This window comes from Phalacrocorax aristotelis, chromosome 2 (assembly GCF_949628215.1).
Source record: "Phalacrocorax aristotelis chromosome 2, bGulAri2.1, whole genome shotgun sequence".
Lineage (NCBI taxonomy): Eukaryota > Metazoa > Chordata > Aves > Suliformes > Phalacrocoracidae > Phalacrocorax > Phalacrocorax aristotelis.
In genome coordinates this window covers 130,414,547-130,436,216 of record NC_134277.1, presented here as the reverse complement: position 1 = coordinate 130,436,216, position 21,670 = coordinate 130,414,547, and the positions used below count along the sequence as shown (strand labels likewise).

General features: G+C 39.9%; 1 protein-coding gene across 1 annotated transcript in view; it reads left to right on the top strand.

The window, feature by feature from the left end:
• CPA6 (carboxypeptidase A6) overlaps positions 1 to 19,969 on the top strand; it is an 85,377-nt gene extending 65,408 nt beyond the window's left edge. The window contains exons 7-11 of the mRNA XM_075085166.1: positions 6,533 to 6,643; positions 6,894 to 6,984; positions 11,593 to 11,795; positions 16,825 to 16,909; positions 18,551 to 19,969. Coding sequence (XP_074941267.1) covers positions 6,533 to 6,643; positions 6,894 to 6,984; positions 11,593 to 11,795; positions 16,825 to 16,909; positions 18,551 to 18,738 — 678 coding nt within the window. The 3' untranslated portion in view covers positions 18,739 to 19,969. The remainder of the gene's footprint in view (positions 1 to 6,532; positions 6,644 to 6,893; positions 6,985 to 11,592; positions 11,796 to 16,824; positions 16,910 to 18,550) is intronic.
• The last annotated feature ends 1,701 nt before the right edge of the window (positions 19,970 to 21,670 follow it).

Genomic DNA, 21,670 nt, shown 5'->3' with positions numbered 1-21,670 from the left:
CCATGAAGTCTGGGCTATTCTCACCGTCAAGGACAAGCCACCTGGTGACTGATCTCTCCACAAACTCTGCAGCTCTTTCAGTAAATGCAATACAATCATTGGAGTTTAATTTTTATTGTTTGCCAGACTCTAGTCTCCCCAGCTGTCTTTTTAGCTGCCTAACTTCAGAAAAAAAATTGACTTCTCTGAGTGCTCCCTATATATCCATTATCTGGAGGAAAAATCCATCTGTTTCATTCTGCAGCATCTATATTTGAAACACTCAGCGTTACTTACCTTTAGCTAACTCATTCTTCTCTGTCAGGAGCTTCTGCCTGAAACACTATTTGTTTTTTTCTCCATCAGAGAGATCACCTCTTCAGCCTCTTCATTCAGTACTTCATTCATCAGCCTTTCAACAGCAAGGGGCACTGGTGCAGATGCAGAATCTGTTTTATCCTCATGATTTTTTTCACCCTCCAAATGCTGTTCCTGCCATTTGAAGTTTCTGTGCAGTACTCACACCTATGTGTATGTAGTTTCTGCTCCTACTCAACATCCCTCCTCTGCTCCACAGCTGGTTCATTTCTAAATGAGTTCAGTTACTTCAGCAGCCATCTTATATCCCACTTGGCTCTGAGTCTGCATCTCTCCAGCACAACCTTGCTACCAAAAACAGAGATTACTAATGTGCACCACATCTGAGGGGAAGGAAAATAAGATAGCAGTGAAGACTACCCAGAAGAGTTTCCCAGACTGGGCCCTCAGTTGTGATGCTTTTTTTTTAAAAAAAAATGGATAATATCTAAGCCAATGCCAAAAAGATGGAGTGCAGTACCATGGTATCACCACAACGAGGCATGTGATGCATTGTTTTAAAAGCAGCTGTGGCAAACCATTTTTATACTGTGCAGTATTTCTTTCTCTTTTGGTCCATGGTGGATTTTTCCAGGTTCTATTCAACAGTAAGACAGTTTAGAGAAGGTGCTTTACTTTGCTGTGACATCTTCATGATGGCAAAACAAAAACAGTTAAAATGGTTTCCAGTTTTCCTCTTCCCAAAGGACAAAAGTACTGCATTATTTCTCTTGTGCACTTTCAACTACTCAGCTGCATCCTCCTGCCTACCCATGATCTTAAGAAGGTAAAAATTGCTTTCATTTTGCTTGCAGCTGTTCATTTTTCACAATATGAATACATCTTGCTAAAATAAAGGTAACCCTGCAGCTGTGTTGTGCCTGTAGTAGGAATTCTTCAATGACACTTGCTAGTGCAAACTCCTATGTAAGTATTAATCACTAGGACACTCAAATTCTACCCTGTGAAGGGTTTTAAGCTGTTTGGTATGTTCTTCTTCAAGGCGTGAAGAGAATTCACATTGTTGCTTCAACAAATTGTATGCCCTGGGGAAGAAATTCTGCCTTATATTTTAGCAGTCCACTCCTGTACGATGCTGCTGAGTAATTAGGGCCCCAGTAAAATTACTGATATGCAGAAACACTATTGAGCACGAGAAAGGATTGTGAAAGAAAATCCTGTGTGTTGGACCATTTAGTTGTTCCAGAAATGGAATTACAAGCAATAATTTGTATCTTAATTATTTAACTGTGTCTCAACAACTGAATTAAACAATGTGTTCAAGTGAGTTCTGTTGGGTTGCCCTCATTATGTACTACCCTGGACCAACATAACTAGGATGTAAAATTCAAGAATTATATTTTTGTGAGCTAGACGTCTCCAGGGGTCTCCACCAACTTGGTAAGCTTTAGTTTCATACAGTTACTAGTAGAGTGACTTGTGTTGCCCCTTTCAGGGTATTCACAGTGCTTAAAATAACTCAGACCTTTCTTTTCCCTGCTAGGTAGTCCTTGACTTATTTGGGACCTGGGAGGGTTTTTTGTATACTGCCTCTCAGAGTGGAACCAAGAAGTTGTGTCTCCTATTTCCATTAAGATCAGTGTAACTCTATCCAGCTTCTTCCCCACAAGAGCCTTCATTTGCGTGGGTGGTTCCAGCCTTCTACAAGCTTCCTGGAACTGCAGTTTGCTTCTATAACATGTTAATCATGCCATCGTCCCTGTGCCTCTTCTGTGCTTCAGCATCTTCTCCATTTGCATCCTTAAGTACCAGTGTAAGCAAGCCTTTGGGATCCTTCAGGTCCTTCTTTTCAGACTCTTTATATGGGCTCCCTTCTGAGTGTTGCCGAGTAGTTGCAGCACACTGTCATCCTTCTCAGTTGTTGTTTCTGGGTTCCTCCTGTGGAAAATGCTTCCAAAGAGGAAGGAAAATTTTGCTTGGTGGGAAAAAAAAGAAAATCAGACACAATTCAAGCTTCAGCCTTGAAAATTTGACCCTTTGTTTTAAGCCATTTGTTTTTAGATACTCGGTTATATCTTACCTTTAATAACAGGCCTACCACTCTGCTTGTGATTTGAGTGTCAAAGCAGGACACTAGCAGTAAAAGGGAAAATGAAGGTAAAAAGATGTACTGCTTCCAAGACCAGAGACAGAGCTAACCACCAGCTTGCCAAACTGATAAAGTGGCAATGAAGGCCTGAATGGCAGATCATAGTGTCACCCTGCTAAAGTGCAAGGTACACAGACAATAGTAAAACACTGTATGTTACCATCAGAAAGGATGCTTTCGTTGGTATCTTAATAATTGCATGGAAAAGTTAATCCTGTTTTGTCAGAAACAGTTTTGGGCGATTTCTGTCAGAACAGCAATGGAGTCAATTCCCTGTGTTAAATAGTAACTGTTTAATTCAGTGTGGTTGTTTAATTAAAAAGCAGAAACAACAAAAGCTGATTGTTACCTTAAAATTGATAATAATTGTGGGACAGCAAATTATTATTAAGCTCAATTGCAATTTCAGAGTTTCTCTCAACCCTGTCTCCTTGCTTTGTCCTTCTCAAGCAATCCCCTTATTTTATAAAAAGCCCAACTGCATCCTAAATCCATTTTAAACTCTTGCCTTTTATTGCCTTTGCAGTTTACAATATAGTTCTTTTGTTCACTTTGTCCCCCAGATTAAATTTCTTATGGACCAGGTCCTCAGCCAGCCTAAACTGGCATAGCTTTATCAACAACTACCCCTCTGCTGATCCAGATGATCGAGCCCCCTCCTATTAATCATCGGTTCTTTCGCCCATCCCCCAGGCAGATTGCTTGCACGGTGTTGGCAGGGTTCCTGTATCATCTGTTCATTCACTAATAACACTATTCAGCATTTATTGGGCGAGTCTGGCTCTCTGCACATTCAGCAGCAAAGCTGCTATTGATTGCATGATGGGGAAGCAGAATCAAGCTGTATAAAGTCGCATGACTGTATTCTGAGAGCTCTGTGCAAACTACAATGTAGTTAATTCACTAATGGTTTATGTTCATCTTGCTTGTGTCATAGTGAAGAGAAAATGTTTCAACACTGCCGGGGGGGGGTGAGGTGTGGTTCGCATTATTGCTGTTCAGAGGATTTGAGAGGCACGTCACAAAAGGCAAGTTGTGGGCTTTGCTTCAGGAAGGGTAGACCTTAGTAAGTGTAAGGCACATTGCCAAAGACCTCCCTGTTATGGGAGGTAAGATTACACAGTCTGTGTGCCTGATTATATATATCAAATAAAATTGCCAGATAAAAACAGTATGAAGGAGAAAGTATTTTCAGCAGAGTCACTTACACCAGGTTACACCATCTACACTCTTGCTTTCCATGAAGAAGAAAGCTGCACCAGGTCCATTACATTTTTAATTAATTCTTACTCTAAAAGGGTAATCAAATCATTAAGATAAACCATATCTGCTTTAAAGAACAGAATTGAATGATTGACATGTTTGGTTCTAAATCAACTTTAAGACTTAAGATTTTGAAGAGTATTACTGGGGACCATAATGCTTTCTAAAGCCTGTCCTAGTATTTTGTCAATAACAGCAGGCATTCAAATACACAGAGTAGCTTTAAAAAATGGAAGGGTGCTTGGCATTTTGCAGTCTATGTTTTGTTTTGGTTTTTAAATGGTGGTGCTTTTACCTAGCAAGAAAAATACACTTTTCATAAGATTTAAAACATATTGAATATTAATAAAAAGTCTTAAGTAAAATATTTTCATTATGTCACTTTTTGCAAATTTGGAAAGGTTCTGAAAAAATTGTAAAGGTCATCCATGCAATTGTTAAGAAGCCTATTACCTCAAATTAATTATCTGTCATTATTTTAAGGAGATTATTTTAAAAGTGGTTTAAAGAGTTTGATCTTATAGCAGCATCACAGTTTAAAATACAGTACCTAACACTACAGTGTAACAAAATGTGTAATTACAGCTGTAACTGACAGCAAAAGAATGGCATACATGAATACAGATACAAACAGATATGCCAGCCTCGTTATCACTGATATTTAAATACCCACATGGAGACACAAGCTGAGCTTAATACTGTCTAGAAAAAGAAAAGCATTAAAAAGTCAAGGAAGTGCTGTGTGGTGCTTATTTCCTCCCCAGCCAAATTACTTCCCCCTGAAATAAACATGATCAAAATGCTTATTTTCTTGATTCACATTTTGGAGCACAGCTTGGTTCTGTTTCCACTGTAAGAACAGTCTTGCAGATTTAACATCCATACTTACCACATAGGCTTTTAATCCTGCGAAGATTTAAGTGCAAGGCTAGCTTAATGCACAGAGTAGCCCTTGTTACTTCAGTATGTGTTTTCTGTATGTGGCACATCAATGAAACAGAGCCCTTGTTTTCATGGTCATTATTTTTGAGTAACCATTGCTTTGCGTTTTGACAAAATTACTTTTTACTATAGCTGCAGTTCCCTGAATACCAGTATTTTTATGCAAATGTGTTTGTAGCCTTGATGTGGCTTCCTAATACAAGCAAAATTGAATTTGAGTGCAATACCATTCCAGCTAAGAATCTTTGGGGAATTTCTGGCACGTGGGCCAGGAGACCTGTGACCTCTGTGTCAGCCAGGGACTTTCTCACAGGCAGCCCATGACTCCAGCAAGCTTCCCCTCAAAAGCAGGCTGTCATCCTCTTCTGCCCTGTGATAACCCTACCCTCTTTCAGCATCTCATGCCACCCTGCAGTGCTCCGTGCCATGCTGTCCCAGCTGCTGCCTAAGTCTCATTTCACTCTGTGCTGTGCCCCCTTTGCCCTCTATTGCTCACCTTCCCCTCCTCTTGCCTGGCTGAAACAGAAGAGGAGCTGGGAGTGGAGTAGCACTGGCTGACTTGCTGGCTTTGCAGATGGATAACACACTGCTTTGCATCTGCCAGTGAGGCTGAAGGACCTGCACGTGCAAAGCACTGCTGGAAGGGAGGCTGAGGCTGGGTGAGCAGAAAGCACTGCACAACACAAAGGTGGTTAATGAACAGCTTAGAAAAAGTATTTAGAAGTCTTACTAGGTCCTCAGTAAAGAAAAAAATGTTCAGACTCCTCCATGAGTAAATTTCAGCCCCAGACATGTCCAATTGTATGGGTATTTCTTGCAGGTATTCCACCAAAAGCATCTGTCAGCTTTCATGGCACCTCCAATAATCCAAACAGCTGCACGGTTAGGAACCCAGAAGTATCGAATTCCTGTACTTCACCGTCTTCCCTGGCATTTGTCAATCGAAAAACTTTTAGCTTAGGTTTCAGAGCAAGCGTTTCCCTTTGTCCCCCCAAACACATGTTACTTCTTGGGTCTGAAGGGCCCAGCACCAGCAGGACAGCAGCCAGCCTCAGGCATCCCTCTGAACCCAGCATCGGTGTGGTACACTTACCGCCTGCCAGGTGAAGCACTTGATTCTTCGCCTTACAGAATCAAGACTTAAACTTTAAAGGAGGCAAGTTTGATGCCCAGCTATGACCAGGGGCAGTTTTTGTTACACCATGTGGAGCCCAGGCTTCCTGAAACTGGTAAAGGATCATCTGTAGTACTAGCAAACAGAACTGTTGAAGAGCCTCATTTTTCTAAGATGTAGAATGGAAAAAAAAAACCCCAACTTTCCCTACCTAGACTTCCATTCTGCAAAAGTAGAGGGCTTTCTGAATTATAAAGGAATAAGCTGCCTGTATTGATGATAGGGGGTATAGTAAATTACTCTGAATACAACAAAAGCTTATGTAATTCGAGCCTTAAATGCTTTAACAGGTGCTCTGACCTCACCAAATCATGACCTGGTGGAAACAGCAGCACGCTGTTGTCTTGGAGCTAAACTCGTTTCCTCAACTAAGAATCTGTTCCACTGACTTTCAGCTCCTATGTCAAGAAATGCTTTGTATGCATTGGCTTGTAATGTGAGTTGTATCTTCTTTGCTATTGAAAGTAACTGAAAAGCAGAGAGAATAGGGTCTTTTGAACACCTTTTTCTTATGTTCACACGCTGCCTTTAATCACATTTGCAGGAAGATGTCAGCCTTTCAAATACAGCTGTAAGGATGTCAGCGGTGCCGTGAGATCAGGTCTCTGTACTGCCAAAGGCCACATGACTGTCTTAGCCTGTCACAATACTTAACTGGGAAATTATTTTTATTATGGAAGCTACTTTCTTGGGTTTTTCTGCTTTAGGCTCTTCAGACATACCAGACCGATCCTGTCATGAGAAAGATGCTAACTCAGCTGTATTTCTATATCATGCCTGTATTTAATGTGGATGGATATCATTTTAGCTGGACAAATGTAAGTAGTACCAGTAGCATTACTCAAAAAATTGTTCAGACAGGGAAGATTGAATGGTTGTTACATCATTCAAAGGTGACTTTCTGTAAAATCTGGACCATCGCTTCATTGTGTGCAAAATGGAAGTAAATTACTCCAGTTAAAATATAATACTGAATATGTTTACCAGGGTTGGTGTGTTATGTGTACAAAGAGGTTTTTACCAAAATATAATAATACTGCTATTTAACTATTTCATAAATTATGTTAGGATCGATTTTGGAGAAAAACAAGATCGAAGAACACAAGGTTTCGGTGTTATGGTGTTGATGCTAATCGCAACTGGAAAGTGAAGTGGTGTGGTAAGTCTGGAGATACTTTGGTCGACCAGTTCCGATTACCCTGTATTTAATTATCCAACAGAGTAAGTAGGTTAGGTCACATCCGTTGTGAAGTGTTCTCTTTTCCATAGTTAAAGCTGAAGCTATTTTCCCATAAAGCCACAAGCTAGGGCTCAAATCTTCCTTTTAGCTTCTAAAAAAGTAAAAGTCTGAACTTTGGAAAAACACACCACAAGTAAAAAGTTTTCATGGCGAGTGTGGCAAGAGTAAAAAACTGCACATACAGCTATTCTGTATTTCTGCAATCATGTAAATAATTTGAAGCACGGTATTGAGTCTGGCCCATCACGTTTCAGAATTTACCTGCCTACAGCTTTAGGAAACATTTCAAACTTAATTTTATTTAATTCATCATTTCTCTGAAATGGCTTTAGCTTTGGAAATGTCAGGCTTGCTTTGTTGGCCTCACAGAGAAGTGTTTGAGAATATTTTAAGGCCATTATTATTAGTGATTTAATAAAGGAAGAAAGTGTTTCTAAATGCACGGGGATCCAGTTTTAAACTCCCAGCACTTCTGTAAATACTTTCGTAAAAATTGACCTCAATTTTGCATAGAGAATGTAGCAGTAATGAAATACTAGCAAAAGATTTGGAATGGGTCCACTGAAGAAGGAATAGTATTTTATTAAATCTTAGAGCAAGACAGTGCAACTCACACAGGGGTAAGCAGCCATACAAATTCTGGTGCAGCAGAAAGGAATAGCACTTCGTTGTGCAATAGGGTGATACATACCTCATTCTTCTGCTGACCTGCTCTCCCGTCTTGGGCAACTTCCTTCACCTCTCTGTGCTGCTGTTTTCTCCTCCAGCTTTCGTCCACCTTCCTTATTTACATTATAAACACATAAAGACAGAAATTGTGTTTGCACAGCACTAGCGCAACGGCCCTCCCTTCAGCCCATCCCTGTTCCACCGGAAGTCTCTAGATGTTTCCACGATAGTCCGATGACTTGCAGGAGTAAGCGCTGTACAGCCTGGCTTGCAGTGATTGGGTTCTCTGAGTAGATTTTTGAGAACTGTAAGGATAAAAGTGAGTGTGAATAGTCTGCCTGGGGAGATTACAGATGAGATTGAACAGAAGCATACATTCAATGCAGTATCAACCTGTGAAATATGCTTCCAATTTTTTTTACTCTACTTGCAGTAAGGAGAGGACTGACACAGAAACAGTTACAGAAAACCTATGTTAGCTGAGAATTCCTCCACTACAGAAGACAGTCCCAGAGCTGCTATCACGACCTTTAAGGCAATTTTATACTGCAAAAATAATGTAAAAATGCACCAAAGTCTTGCATCACTGTTATCATCTTTTACTTAAGTTCATGTCACAACTGCAGGTGTTTTAGGGACATACATTTACTGTTCAGAATATAGCCACCAGCGTATTTGGAACAAACAGTTCTCTTACAAAGTCTTCAGAGCCATATTATAGGTACCTATCACTGCAATGTTAATAGTCATACAGTGCATTTTCTTTCTAGTCCTAATTAATCTTTCTTGGGTTCAAATCGCTCTGCTCCTCCCTCTTCCTGCTCCCTATCCACTTTATTAAAGTACACTTTTTACTCAGTCCTGAAAATGTTTGCATAGTTTTCAGCAAAAAACCTATTTTTTCTAGGCTGAAACTATAACAATACACACATGCATTGTGTGTTGTAATCCACAGCTTATTGCATTTCTCCTCTGCACTGAACATGAAAGACAGGTCCCCAGCCTGAGTTTAAAAAACAATAAGTCCTTCAAGGTTGCTCATCATCCCATCAAGCACATGCTCTGCTTCCCTCACCAGACCCCAAACTCTGTCTGATTCTCTGTTTTGCCAGAGAATAAAGAGCTCTTTCATGAACTGGGCCGACTGGTTCTCAGAAGATCCTCACCTGGCACCCTATGTTCTCATTAATCTGACACTAAATGAGGCAGGGAAGAATCTGGATCATATCACACTTTGAGGCTTGTATAATCATGGTGTGTTTAACATTTAATACTGCATATGCTTGTAAAAGCCTTTTAATTCAGTTCAGTCACATTTACAGTTTGCAGACAGGCTTGAACTTCACTGTGGGGCTTCCAGGCAGGTGTGTTCTGGCAGAATCCGCCCCCAGCAAAGCCACTGAATGGTAGCTGCAGTGAGCTAGTTGGTAAAGATAACACAGCATCCCTTCTGCTTTCCTCTTCCCTTCTAGCATAGGACTTTGATGTAAGCTTTATGATGTTGCTTCTGTATTCTCTAGGGACCAAGAAAAGGGCCATATCACTGACTGTGGTAGATTTCACTTTGCAGTGTCCTGTACCCAAAATAGTGCACAGAAATTGCACACAGACCCAGCTGCATACTGACAGCAAGATCTCTGGGTAGAAATGCTCTTTGCAATATATATATGTGTGCAATAACTAGCATAATGGTTTAATGTTCATTAAATAAGCAGCAACTTGAAAGCCAATGATGAGGTACTCTAGAAGTAAATTATGTCATAGGGCAAATCCAGTTAAAGGGGTTGCATCCAAAGCCCCAAAGAAAGCAGCAGTGGGAGTTAAAATTTCCAGTGCACCCCATTGCTCACTGAGGACAGTCCCCCATACTGGCAGAAGTGGCTGCAAGGAAGTTTGAGAATCATGTTGTGGCTCATCCATCCTCCCAGTTTCCCTTCTGCATCAAAGATTGGTTTTATCAGTCTCTGCACACATTTCCTTTGTACATTTGATCTCATGTTGGATGTTGTAGCATACTTGTCCTCCCCCAGTATGCCATCAGGTACAAAAATACAGCAGCAAGGTAACATTTTCTGCAATTCCATTTTCTTCTCATGACTGTAACTCTGAAATTTCACAGGAGTCGATAGGTACTGCATCGGTTACTTTAAAACAACTTCAGTATGAAAATTGAGGATATCCTTACATTATCCAAGGCCACCATAGAAACCCTATATTTTTACTACCAGCCAGCTTCACTTAAAAAAAAAGCATTAACTACAGCTGGGATTGCAAATGGCTCACGATAGTAGGCTGGACAGTTTAGAGAGTTTTTTCTTCACTGCAAGTCACTAAACTGAATCATATCTTACCATTGGGTCATTCTACTATTAGCTTCTAGGATTCTGCTGTTTATTAAGAGTGATGTCCATTTTCATTATTTGGTATACAACACTATCACAGGAGATGAAGTGTCCATAAAAAAACCCAGAGGCTCTGTAGGCTCTGTTAAATAGCTCTCCTTTACCTATATTATCTGTCAAGACATCGAGGCAGAGTGCTCTTGGGATTTGGATGACTTGGTGGCCATCTGTTCTGCAGGGAGGAGACCATCTGCCCTCCATATAACCCTTCTATATCCACTGCAATCTAAGCACTAATACCTTTTGAAATCCCCACCTGTGGCCATTGAATGGTAGCCTCAATTTTCATACTACAAATGGAGCTGCAGCATGAAATTCTTCCACTTTTTAATATTTTGGCATTAGGTTGACTGCATAACCCTGGTTTAGTTCATATTATTAAGCCTTCTCACACGCTGCTCTTTTCTTATTATTTGAAGATGGCAGTACTTACTATACAAAGGAAACTTAATAAAACACTGCTTTTCTAAGTCCCTGATGATACCAGGGAATGTTGCAAACAAACCGTTATTATTGTGTGGGTCAGTGTAAAACATGGTATTTTGAAATCACAGTGCATAAAAGATAAGCGTGGATTTGCATAAATATTGTTCTTTTAGGCCCAGGGCCTGAGCTGTAAATGAGATGGTGGCTTAGATCCAGAATTGATAAATGATAAAGGAGCCACTGCCACATCTCTTTTTCTGAGTTTCACCTTTCAGTACCTCATGGGGTATTACAGGCTACACTTCTGCAGCTTACTGCCACCTGAGCATGTTGACGTGGTGAAAGATATCCTCACAACTGAACCCCTGCCCCAAGCTTGAAGTAAAATTAAGCCCTGTGCAAGCTGAGATGATTACTATTTTAGCTAACTGAGCAATCATCCTGTGTGGCTTGTCATTTTTTTCCCATAAGGTTTGCAAGAGTAAAAATAGGCAGTATTCCAGAACTATTCTCATGTTTTAAACCAGTCTCTAAGATAACACCTGTTCAGGTTATCTACCTACCATTGTAAGCACCACAGTAGTAGCTAGTATGTTAAAATGTTGTTAAAGGCTGGATTTGTCTTGGCAGTGACTAGTGAAAGAGATTTAGCTCTCTGATTTCAAATAGACCAACTGAGACCCTTCAATAGTTTTAATACTGAAATGTTATCATAAAATGTGCCACTCATATGGAAAGCCAGGGAAGAAAATACAATGAAGTCAGGCTCTCCTTTTTCTGTTGGGTTAAAAATATTTCCTCTGGGGAGAACTGTGTCTAGTTGGCCAATTAGCAACTTGGTGTGTTTATTAGATGCACAAGCAGATTGCTGTACCGAGGTCCCACTGGCTCATGCCCATCAGTCACAAGAAAGCAATTTGTTTATTGCTTTTCACACTTTTGCACGCGGGCCCAAACAGGCTGAGCCAGAAGTTGAACCTTGGAAATCCTCTGTGATCGTTCACCATCAATGTTCTCTTTCAACCTCTAGATGAAGGTGCGTCATTTCACCCATGCGATGACACCTACTGTGGTCCCTTTCCCGAGTCTGAGCCTGAAGTAAAGGCTGTTGCTCATTTTCTCCGCAAACATCGAAAACAAATTAAAGCCTATTTGTCCTTCCACGCATATGCACAGATGCTGCTGTACCCTTACTCTTACAAATATGCAACTATTCCAAACTTCAGCTGCGTGGTAAGTACATTAAGACTTGGGAGAATATGCTTCCCTATATATATTTTTTGGTATGTTTTGTTTTGAGATGAGACTTGTTTCTTCAATACTTTCCACATATTTAATGCTGAGTGGTATCTATTCTGGATCTGTGTGCAATCGCATTTCTGGTTATGTAACCGTCACTCAAAGTGAGTCAGCGGTAATTTGATTAAAATGGTATAGTGCCTTTAAATTACTTCATAGGATAAATCCCTGGGTTTTAATTATAGTTATTATCATTTTATTTAATTAACTGTAATGGGAATTATGTAGTTAAGTCCTTAGGCATCTAGCTGAAATTCTGTCCTTTCATGCTCAGAACTTAAACACTAGGAGCACAGAGAAGATCATCTTCAACGTTGTGAACAAAATAAAATTGAAATGGTTTATGCTTATCAGTTAGAGGATAAATCTCATAGATTTCCCCAGAAATAAAGGTTTGATTGCTTTAGGTATCATCCTGCTCAGACATAATGTTTTTAACCCTTTAAGACAGCAGTTAATTAACATCAGGGGCTTTTGTCTATTAGAAGAATAAATTAATACAAAATCATTTTTTTTTATGCAAGCCTATTGATTTTCAAATATGTACATTTCACATATTCTATGCTCATCCAAATGCAGAACAACTATTCCCTCTGCTCGCCATTTGAGGTCTGTTTTTAGCCAGCCCCCTGTACATAAACCCCTCCCTATGGCTTATTCTCTTCAGGAAACATGGCTAAGCTTTACTCACTGTTTGCTCCTGCTCACAGACACACATTGCACCAAACAGCTGCAAGCCTCTTTCTTTCGCCCTCAGTCCCCAGTAAAATTACATTGCCTGTATATCTCCCATTTTGGCCTTGAAAGCTGCAGTGCCTTTTAACTTACTAGTTTAAGCTAGTTTACTCCAAAGGAGCTTAACTGCACCTTAGATTTATCCTGTGCAGAATAAATGATATAGTCAGTCCCTGGAGCTTCGCTGAAGTTTCATTCATCTGTCCTCTCAGGAGGCTGAGCACCAGCACTCCACAAACTAAACTCTCTTTGTGGGTTTATTTCTGTTAAGACACTCAATTTCAGCAGCTACTAAAAATTCTCGTGTCTGATGTCATTCCTGAGAAATAGAGCAAATTAGAAGTTAGCTAAGCAGCCAGAGGAGCTAAAAATATGAGGCTTGTGGGGACTGACCACCCAGCCCTGCATTGACTGTGAATATATCCATGAATCTTCTTTTTATTCTACCTTCTCTGCCTTCTTTTGAGGAGTGGCAGAGAGAAAGGAGCTCCCCAAGTGAATTGGTGACTATTACTTACCAAAAACCATAGACTGGGAATTTAAAATCACAGGATCTCATATATTTGAAGAACAGCAGGTGCATGAGTATTTTTTTAAGAAGAGAAAACACAGCGGAAGGTAAAGTCATGGTGTTAGGAAGAATCAGCATCTCCTCTGCAAGTAGGTGATTGTTGGGTACCTGATGAAAATACCCAGAGTAACCTAAGGCAATAGCAGACACTGTGTCAGGAAATTTATTGTCAGGAAAAGGAGTCTTTAACTAAGAGTTTTCACACATTCCAGTACATTTCCAGTACATGTTGTTCTTGTTGCTCAAGGGCTATTTCCATTCTGAGACAGGGAGTAACTGCCCCTCAGCACACACACTCTTTCTTTCCATCCACAGCTTTTAGACCAAAGGAACCCAGTTTTTGATGTGTAGTAGGTGTTCCCCAGGTTTGTGAGACCTTGGATAAGGCCCCTCATCAGAGGGAGTATAGCACAGACCTAAAGGCACAAAGAAAGACGCTGTTTTAGACAACCGCCCTGGACAAATGGAAGCCAAATCCCAGTTCTAAATATTTTGCCAGTATTTGGCTCTGTACTTCTTTTTATTGCAGTGGGTCAAAAAGAACAGGGAGGTTGGAATAAGAAACTGAAGTAATTTCCTGTTATTTAGAAAGTTCATTAGGGGGAAAATGAATGGAATACTGTTGCTTATTTATTCGTGTGTTTTAATATTTGCCTACAGCCAAAGGCTCCATCATCTGGTGGCTCCTAAATGAATAGTCTTGAATATTTGAAGTGTCTAAAATGGTGACAGGCTGAGATTTCAGATTCTCCAGTTCTCTTGGAAATTACAGTGAGCTGGAAAGCATCAGATCTGTGTTTTCTGCTGCTGCTGGAACAAGCTTTGTTGGTTGACATGGACTGTGTACAGTGGACAACTGTAGGACTCCACATGCATAGCAGATAAATAACATTTGGTGCTAACAGGGGGCCACAATTAATCCTGAGCAGAAGAAAGGATGTTTCCGTCTGGGCCATATCATTCTAGTGAGCTGTCAGTTGCTGTTTCGATTAAAGTGTTCAATTATTCAGAGTTGCTTTGAAACTGGAGAGCTGTGTACTGATCACAACATGCATATTCTGTTCTAATTTAGGCACAACTCTCTTATTAACACTCTCCTGAAACCTGTTCTTTTAAGATACTTAAAATGAAAGTGCACTTTTAGTTTGAAAAAAACAGCAAACATTCATCCATCTTGAGAGTTTTAAATTTCACCAACTTCTGAACACTTTTCTTCCTGTACAGTTGTTTGCCTTAGTGTTTGCAGTGAACTTATATGGCATGACTAAGTTTGTGTATGTCTTTGTAAAAATCTGGTAATTTTATGTGAAGCTTTCTCCTTTAGGGTGTTCAAAGACTGGATGCCCAGATTTATTCAGGATCCAGCCTGCACAGTATGATGCAGTTGAGAACTGTCCCCTTCTTTGGGCATATAACACCAACAGTGAAAGCAAGCAGCACCCCTCAAGGCTAAGAACATCACGTTCACAGTGCTTAGGGGCGCCTGCCTACATGGTGGATGTGGACTTGGGTCACTCCCAGTCTGGCCTCCAGAGGGTTGCTGCTTCTGCATAGAACCCAGTACTGTTGTGCTGGTTTTCAATGGGCATTGCCAAACTATTTCTTAAGAAGATTTCAACAGGGCTTGCTTCTGTTGTCTCATTGCTGTACAATGTGTAATCCTTGCACAGGGAGTCTTCTCCATTGTTGATATTTTATCCTGTCCATGGTGCATTTACTGGGACATTGCTCTCCACCCATCTCGGCTCCCTCAGCTGAGCCCTGTCTCCCACTCCTGTAGCATCAGGCCTGTTGTCAGACTGTCCCAGATCCATACCATGGCCCTGGGATGGTAAGCAGAGCTGCTTGCCAAATTTCGGTTGGGCAACTGAGCCTGGTACTTCAGGCTTCAGTGCAGGCACCAGACAACAGCCCCAGGCTGCAGCTGGAGCTCCCCACTCCCCAGAGTCCTGTGAGGCCCCGCTGCCACTGCCATGGCCTCACCCTCACAGGGTCCAACACCTCTGACCCCATCATGGGTCTTGTGTGTCATGACTCAGAGGAGGAAGAGTCCCAAGTGACAGCACTTCCCCCTTTCTCGGACCTCCTCCCACCTCCTCATCTTTGGTGTTAAGGTGAGTGAGAGGTTACCCACCACATCCCACTGCAGCAGAAGTTTCCAGCGGCATCAACTTCAGTGGTCCCTGCTTCCACCCACTCTCTCATGGAGGTGGCAAGAGGAAGAGAAGGAGCAAGCTGAAAATGTCAGAGTCTCCGGCACTATCATCCCTGTGCTGAGAAACAAACAATCAAATAATCTAATTGTGCCTAATAGATTTTTATACTGGAGTAAAAAAGTGCTCTTCCATTTGCTAAGAGCACTTCTCTCCAAAACCCTACCTGCTGGCCATTAAGTGAAAATGAACTCTTTTTTTTTTTTCTTTTTGTTTTAAAGCAGTTTTCTCTGGCTTCTTTACTCGGGTGGACAAAACCCACAGCAGGAATGCCTGTACGGGTCAGACTGAGGATTAAGCCAGAATCCCAGTTCCTGACAATGGCAAACAAGTGGAAGGTTAGGGAAAACATATGAACAGAAAGGCAAGTATAGAGTAATCCTTCCAAAGTGCATTCATCTACTGCCTGATGAATAACAAGATAAGGACCAAGTTCATGAAGACTTGCATAAACTGAAACCTACAGCTTTTCAGTTCACGGAATAAAACAACGGACACAACCATTGCAGCTTTACCCAGTGGTTCAAAGTCCAGCAGTTTGTAGCTCCAAAGATGTGCATTTCCTGCTCTCTATAGAAAGATGGCTCTGTGTTTACCTAGATATTCTGGGTTCTCACTGTACATTCTCCAGGATCCTTTTCTTTAGGATCAGAATATTCCTTTTTTTCTTTTGAATATGTGTGTCCTTTCTCTGTATTTGGATGCACTATCCTCAGAATTTGCCATGGGCCAGGTCTGCACCCAATTTCACAGGATGCCATGAACATCCTAACAGACTGCATCCATATGGATGTTGAAATGTAGGTGCTGATTTTCCCCATACAGTACTGAAATCACATTTCTGCAATAGTGGAAATAGTTCTCCAAGCCTACATCATCTGGCCCCAGAGAAAGTTAGACCAGCAGTGAACATTCACCTGTCCATCAGTGATTCAGGAGCAGAATTTGCCTTCTCCCTTCTTCCCACTCTGCTCACTGAACCACTGTAGAGTGTCACCACGAGATCATTTCTCTTTCACAAGCCCAGCAGAGATGGGGTTCAGTGGACTGCGAAATGCATCCACAGGTACTGGCAGAAAATGCATGCATGGCTTTCAAACTGCATAAAAAAGAGATTATTTCATCTCATGTTCTCACATGTTGCCTAAACTGTTGTGTCACTAAATTGGTATACATACCTGTAATTACAAATACTTAATGGCTGATCATTCGCAGTGCAGTGAGCTTCTTCAACCCATTATAATACCAAACCAAGTTTTTCAGGGAATTGCTATTAATAAAAAAAAAATGCATTTATCCTTTAAAATGATTTTAAATTAGCTGCCCCAGACTCAAGTAACAGCGTATTGCACCAGAAGTCAATGATCCATAGCTCAGGTTCCAATCCCATTACAGTATTTAATTCAAAGTCTAGTTTATGTATTTGTTTTTCTCCCCCCCACAGGAATCAGCAGCCTATAATGCTGTTAACGCTCTTCAGTCAGCCTACGGTATAAGATACAGATATGGTCCTGCATCTAGCACTTTGTGTAAGTTTTCCTCTGGCACAGGTTTGTGACTTTGACCTACTCATAGTAAGAAGGGGATTACCCTTATTATAACAAAGAAAGCAAACACTGCACTGTTTAAAGTGAACTTTGTTCCAGTTGTGGATGGTAAGGAAGGTGGAAGATGAAGTTTTGTAACTGATTTAGTCAGTTGATTGCAGGAAGATTAACTTAATTGATGCACTAAAAGAGATTAAAATGCAATGCATTTGAGAGGCAAAAGTCAGCAAATAACATGTTCAGAACATATAAAACCAGATTTTTTTAAAAAAGGAAAATAAAAGAAGATCTTAAATAGCATTATCTTTATCAGATACTGTAAATACACTATTAAAATATAAAATAATATTCTTATCTAATAATTAGGAGGAGGAAATAATTTCAAGTAGTTTTCATTTTTCACCATTACTTTTCCTCTCCTTCTGTGCAATTGTGATAGATATAGCTATTCATAGAGCTCATCCTAAAATTAGGGTGATGTCTTTAAAAGCTAGGTTTCAAACGTCTCTGTGTCTAGATGATAATAAATGATAGCAACAGTATCTTTAGTTGGACGTCTTCAATTTTTCAGAGAGCACTTTCAAATACACTTTTCCCTATAACAAAGGATCTTTATGCCTTTTAAACATGTAACAACATTTGTCAGGTAAGCTCTCCACATAAACAGGTAAAAGAAAAAGAAGTTCAATAAGTTTCAGTGAGACCCTTTTTTTTTTTACTGAAACTATGAAGCCTGGATGCTCTCGGTAATAACAGACATTGAAAAAGTGAGATGCTTAAGTAAATAGCAAGATTTTTCACAAGTAACCTCCTGCACCTCTTCTGCTGTTGCTTTGTTTTGGCTAGAGCTCCACTTTATTGTGGGCCTCCATCTCACAGCACGGTCATCATCTTATGCTCATCACAGTGCAGTCAGTCGCTATATCAAAGGAAGAACAGTGTGAATTAATGCCAGAATTGCACAGAAGACAGCAGGCCACATGAGAGATGGATCTTTATATAAATATAAGTGTCTTTGGTAATCAACATATGGAGATAACGAAAGCATAAGAAGCACAGTGCCTTGGGAAGGTTTGTTAATATTAGACACCACCTATGCAAATGCTCTCATGCTGGAAGGAAATGGTGAGGAAACAAGACAGAAATGAAGAGAAAAGAATTTTAAAAGCACTTTGAAAAGGAGAATGTAGATTACTTTATCAACTTTCTCCCTGCAAAGGAATTGCTAAAAACACCCAAGTTAAACCTAGGAGCATGCAGAGCTCCAGTCCAGCTGGGAGACCTTTGTGGAAGCAAAGCTTTAGACTGCACTCACCTGGGGACAAGAACATTTTGAGGCTTTATTCCAAATGTTCTCTTTCATTGAAACCCTGCTTTACACAAAAAGTCAGTTGTTGTTACTTCTTTTCCTGTGAAAATCAAGAGTCTAATCCATATTGTGCTGAGCACCTTTCACCAGGTGCTGAGTCCCCTGAAGTGTGTTCAGGATGAGAGCAGGCAACAGCTGCAGTTGCATGTATACTCACTGAGTCCTGGTACAAAATGCCGCAAGAACCCTCTGGTGCTTTCAACATGACCTGCATTTAACATGTTTTAAAATTTTCTCTGAACTCCCTCTTTCAGATGTGAGCTCTGGGAGCTCTATGGACTGGGCCTACAAAAATGGCATCCCCTATGCTTTTGCATTTGAGCTGCGTGACACCGGCCATTTTGGATTTTTACTTCCTGAGACGCTGATCAAACCAACCTGCACCGAGACCATGCTTGCAGTTAAAAATATAACTCTTCATCTGCTGAAGAAATGTCATTGAGAGCTATTTCTAGGAGCTGAAAGTGAGTGTTTTACTCCCAGTGCTGATGCCTTTCATTGTGTTCAGTTGCCATTGTAAACCTGGCCACTTCAAAATTATAGAAGCTAATGGGAAATGCAGTATTGTTTCTACCAGATTTACTAGGTGGGAAATGGAAAAAATAATTTACTATCTGCTCCACAAAAGTCCATAAACTTGATATATTAACTTAGTTACCAGTTTGGTGTAAAGTAGGCTGTTCTTTTTGCAATAAAGCTTTGATTCTGCAACTTCAGTGGGGCAGGTCCAGGTTCACACAGAGATGCCTGAAATAAAACTCCACTTCCAGAAAGTCCTTGGCGTTACTCCTTTCCCTAACGGGAAGACTTCCCTTAGTGGTGTCTCTCAAACCGAGGGATAAAGTTTACATTCACGTATATGTACTCTGTGGCCCAATACAGTTCTGTGTCTATAGCAGTAAATGGCATATAGTTGCAGCTGGCCACACTGCAAGTGGCAATGTGGCTTCCTTCTGCATGTATACATACAGATGTATATGCATTTTTGTGATCTTTTTTTCAGGTAGTGCAAGAATTTGACTCAAGGTTTCCTTTAACTGTTCAGAGAAACCTATTTCCAAACGTATGTATTGGAGTGGACTCAAAATCAGCATACTGCCTTTGAAAATGTAACTTTCCTAGAGATGTGTAAGAATTATAATGAAATATTACTGAGATATACAATACTCTGCTTTATGGAGAGACAGAGCAAACTTCCCATGACTTGGAACTTGGAAACCAGCAGCTGACTGGTGCATCTGGGTTCTGCTGTAGTCAATGTCTGTCCATTTCCACCGGCCAAGGATCTGGACTTAAAGTGTAATTAACTGATGTTAACTGATGTTATATTTATCAGTATTCTTGCAGCGAGTTCTGTAGCTTTATGGCTATGTGGCTGTTCTTCTTGGGAGGCATATTTTTTGCATGTTTTAAAGGAATTAATAATAGATTCTTAAGTGAGCCAGAAGTGAAAGCAGCTTTACAGCTGAAATACAGTGAAATAGCACCATGTTTGAAAGCATAATAATGAATATAACTTGTTGAGGGTCTTTGGTACGTTTAAAATACTATTTTTTTTATCTTATTATATCTGCAAAAGCATATATTTTACTTTATTAATTTTGAGTTTAATCTTATGCCGCAACATGTTAAATAAAACATATTTGTTAATAAAATCATCAAAGGCTTTTGAAGTAGTCTTCATATTTCACTTAATTGTTAAAGCTTTAGTTCAAGGATGCAACAATTTTACCTGTCTGTAAAACATTATTGACACCAAAGATGAGATATTTTAAAAAACCTACACCCTCTCTAAGTAAGTGCTTGAACTTAGCAAATGGGCAACCTTTATAAGACTATGGAGCACTGTATTTAATTAAGAATACCATTGTTTTCAGAACTGTAAAAGGCAATCAGTGAGAAAAGGCAACAGAATTGCATTCTATTTGTTTAACACTGTTAGTAGAAAGTATTTATTTTAAACAAGCTTTCTGAAAGCTTATTCAGATTTGACTAGTTTAGACTTAAGTTTGAGTAATGCAAGTTTCTATTCTGGTTTAAGAAAAATCTAGGGGACAGAAGCTCTCAAAATATCTATCCACTAGTCATTTCTAGTTGAATATGACCATAATCTTTAAATATTTCTAAGATAGTAGTAACTGTCTTTTGCTATGCACAGATTCTTGACCTTGATATTGGCGTAAATTAAATACTAGCACCAATTATTGTGAGTTATTCTGGACTTAGGTGACAAGATTGAACTACTAAAAGGACATAAGAGACTGAAGTGAAGGACAGAAGGGAATGCCTAATGAGAAATGCCTAATCAGCGTGAGGCAAATTTACCTCTGGATTGCACAGTACAAACCTTTCAAAGTATGGGCCGGGAGAAACCAGTTTCAGACATGATGGTTTGATTCCTGCTTGTAGTACAACAGTTTGTCATATGAAACATTTCAGCTTTATCTTCATACTATCACATCTCCACTGGTACTGAAAAATAATTGAACTCTTGGAGCAAGAAAGGGAAAAAAACAACAAAAATCCTCTTTTGGTTTCTAAAAGGACCTAACATTGTAGATCTAGTTGACCTTCTTGTACAGGAATAATTGCAAGTATTCTTACATTTATCTAAGAAGCTTTGACATTTAGAAGTACTTGATATCAAAAACAGTCCATGAGTAAAGCTACATCCTGGTATTTGGATGGACTCAGCCTGAATACCATGTATTGTGTGCAACTGAAAACCTTGAGCTGAATTTTGAAGACCTGCGCGGGGTACTTTGGTGCCCCATAGCTGAATACAAGTGTAAACAGTCTCTGAGCCCTTTAATTTCAGGGTCACTGACACTGATCAGAAAGACCGTCACTAGAAAAGAACAAACCCTATTTCCTGAATTAAGAATTTGTAAGACAATTTATTGGCAAAAGTGATTCTAAATAGAGTAGTTTACCCTAAGGAAAGAACTACTGGAAATCAGCTATTTGGATATAGAACTTTGTGACTTACAAATGTTAATTCTCTGAGCAGGTCTTTTTAATCTCCATAATTCTCTTCCCTTTGTACTTCTCTTCAGCAGTCTTTATTGCCTACAAGGCAACAGAATCAATAACTGGTTTTGAGAAGAGTTAATTTATTTTATGATCACAGGTATAGTTTATCATTCAACACAATAAAAAGTACGTGAACAGCAAAACACTGGTTATTAACCCAGCAGTCAAAATCACATATATGATGATTATGTAAAAACCAGGAGTTACACTTCCATTGATTATTGACAGAATAACTATAACCACTTCTGTAACTTGGAAAAAGTGCTCAGACAAGCTTTCATGAACATCTCTTTTGGGTTTTTTCTTGGTAGCTTTTATTTTTTATAAACAAAACCCTGAGC